Here is a 2,681-nt window from a genome sequence, read left to right as displayed (position 1 = left end):
AAAGCCAACAGCTTAGTGAAAACATCTGCAGGAAGTTAGGAGCCAGAGACTCTGACAAGGACGAAGATAAGAACATCAGGAAAAAAAAAGAAAAAGAACATTTCTGCCTTGGCCCTGAGTCTACAAAGAATAGATTTGCTGATGTAATTTTCCACCACAAAAGTTCCCTTTTCTGGCCTATAAAATTCTTACAGCCCCTTGGCCTCAACCAAGCCCCACACAATATGCTCATAACACAGGGTGCGGGCTCACAAAGGTGGGCAGGCAGGACTGGCGTTCTGGTAGAGTGACTGTGTAGCCTGGGCAAGGCCAAGAGTTTGATCCCAGGGAAGAGGAATAAAGGGAAAACAAATCACTTGGCATCATCCTCGGAGAGATAGTGTTTTCTGTCAGCAGAACTATTTTTTCTTCCTTTAAATAAATCAGTTTAATTCAAATCAGTGAAGTTTAAAGTCACAGCCCACACCATACTTTCATGAATGATCATCATGATCATCTTCAATAGTCTGCTGCTGTCCTGATTGTTGTTTTTTTGTCAACCTGATACAAGTTAGAGTTACCTGGGAAGAGGAACCTTATGGAGCAAATATCCCTATCAGAATGCCTGGGTTGCCTAGATTAATGAGTGACATGGGGAAGGCCCAGCTCACCCAGTGGTGGTACCACCCCTAGGCAGAGACTGTATAAGAACTCAGGCTGAATGACTGATGAAGGAGCAAGCTAGTAAGAAGCATCCCTCCACGGTCTCTGCCTCAGTTCCTGCCTTGGGTTCCTTCAATGGACTGTGACCTGGGATGTGCGAGCCAAATACAGCCTTTCCTTCCCACAGTGTTTTATCATAGCAATAGAAAGCAGACTAAGACAGCTAGATATTCCACATTTGTGTAAGAAATATGAGTTATGAAATACAGGTTGTTTGCTATTCGTAATGGCCAAAAGGCAAAAACAGAGACTGGCATAATGGCTCAGTGGGTAAAAATCACCCGTCACCAAGCTTTGAGGACCTGAGTTCAGTCCTCGGGACCATTATGCTATTAGTGAGATCTGACTCCTTAGGGGTGGGAGAGGCCTCAGTGGGGGAAAAAAAAATCACCTGCTGCTGAGCCTAGCAACCTCAGCTTGATCCCCAGGACCTGTGTGGTAGAAAGAGAGATAGAGAGAAAGAGAGAGACAGAGAGAAAGAGACAGAGAGAGACAGAGACAGAGAGAGGCAATATATATATATATATATATGTATATGTGTATACATATATATATATAGAGAGAGAGAGAGAGAGAGAGACAGACAGACAGACAGACAGACAGACAGACAGAGAGTGCGATTGAGCCCCAGCTCCCTTGGATTGTCCTCTGCCATCCACTTCTTTCCCATACATACACACACAAAATAGATAAACTGTGTTTTTAAAACACGTGTCCAGGAGCTGGGTGGTGGCAGCACATATCTTTAATCCCAGCACCTGGGAGACAGAGACAGGTGATTGGCTGAGTTCAAGGGCAGCCTGGTCTACAAAGTGAGTTCCAGAACAGCCAGGGCTACACAGAGAAACCCTGTCTTAAAAACAAATAAATAGAGTAAGCAAACTGGCTTTGTTTCTTGTCATCTGCTACTAGTGGCTCCTTTTGTTTGTCTGTCAAGACGTGGCTCACTATGTAGCCCTGGCTATCCTGGAATTCACTCTGTAGACCAGGATGGCCTTGAACTCACAGAGATCCGCCTACCTCTACCTTCCAAGTGCTTGGGTTAAAGACCTGCACCACTATGCCTGGCTGCTACCAATGGTTCTGATCACTTTACTTGGTCTTTGCATTTTGCTTGAAGCCTATCTATTCCTATACATTCTGGTGTTCTATATACTCAAATTTACCTTCCTTTCTTTCAAGACTAGATCTTATTATGTAGGTCATGCTACTCTCAAACCTGTTATGCAATTCAGGAGACCTCAACCTCTGCTTCCCAAGTGCTGGGATTAAAAGTGTGTATGACTATAGCTTACTCTTTCTCTCTTTCTTTCTTCCTTTCTTTCTTCCTTTCTTCCTTCCTTTCTTTCCTTCCTCCTTTCCCCCATCTCTCTCTCTTTCTTTCCTTTTTTGTTATTCCTAGTCCTACTACTTAACCTTTACCAATCCAATTTTTTTTAAAAGAATATTCTATATTTTTCCTAGTACATATTATTTTATCTTGATGTCTCATTTGAATGGTCCGTTCTTTGGCTATTGATCTAAAACCCTGTGGCAAACCTGAATTCAAGTCCGCCCTGTAGATTTTGTTTAAAGGTGACTTACCTAATTTTTGAGCCCATATTATGGCGGTACCCGTGTCTCCTGCATTGCCTTCAGCTAAACACACAATTTCTTGCCCAATCTTCCATCCAATTAGTGGATAAAAACCTTAGGAAGTAAATATACAAATGAACAATGTAAGTCATAGAGCAAATATATAACTCAGTGCAACAATAACCAGAACAGATAAATACCCACAAAGCCTGTGGGGATTCCAGTCCCAGCCCTCACTAGGTAAGATCTTACAGCTTCTGAGCCTTCAGCCTTCTGTGAAAGGAGCCCAGCACGCACAGTATGTACAATACGTGTGTAACTGAGTTAACTCATAAGGAGACTTCACAGAGCCCAGCACGCACAGTATGTCCAATACGTGTGTAAAGGCCAGGTCTTTGTTTTCA

General features: G+C 43.0%; 1 protein-coding gene across 2 annotated transcripts in view; it reads right to left on the bottom strand.

The window, feature by feature from the left end:
- The window catches only part of Gk5 (glycerol kinase 5), a 66,469-nt gene that overhangs the window by 25,538 nt on the left and 38,250 nt on the right, over nt 1-2,681 (bottom strand). For both annotated transcript variants that reach the window (XM_031344433.1, XM_031344434.1), the window contains one exon: nt 2,287-2,391. In XM_031344433.1, coding sequence (XP_031200293.1) covers nt 2,287-2,391 — 105 coding nt within the window. The remainder of the gene's footprint in view (nt 1-2,286; nt 2,392-2,681) is intronic.

Source organism: Mastomys coucha, unplaced genomic scaffold, assembly GCF_008632895.1.
Source record: "Mastomys coucha isolate ucsf_1 unplaced genomic scaffold, UCSF_Mcou_1 pScaffold23, whole genome shotgun sequence".
Taxonomy (NCBI): domain Eukaryota; kingdom Metazoa; phylum Chordata; class Mammalia; order Rodentia; family Muridae; genus Mastomys; species Mastomys coucha.
Note: the sequence above shows the minus strand (reverse complement) of the source record. Positions and strands in the feature narration are given on the sequence as shown.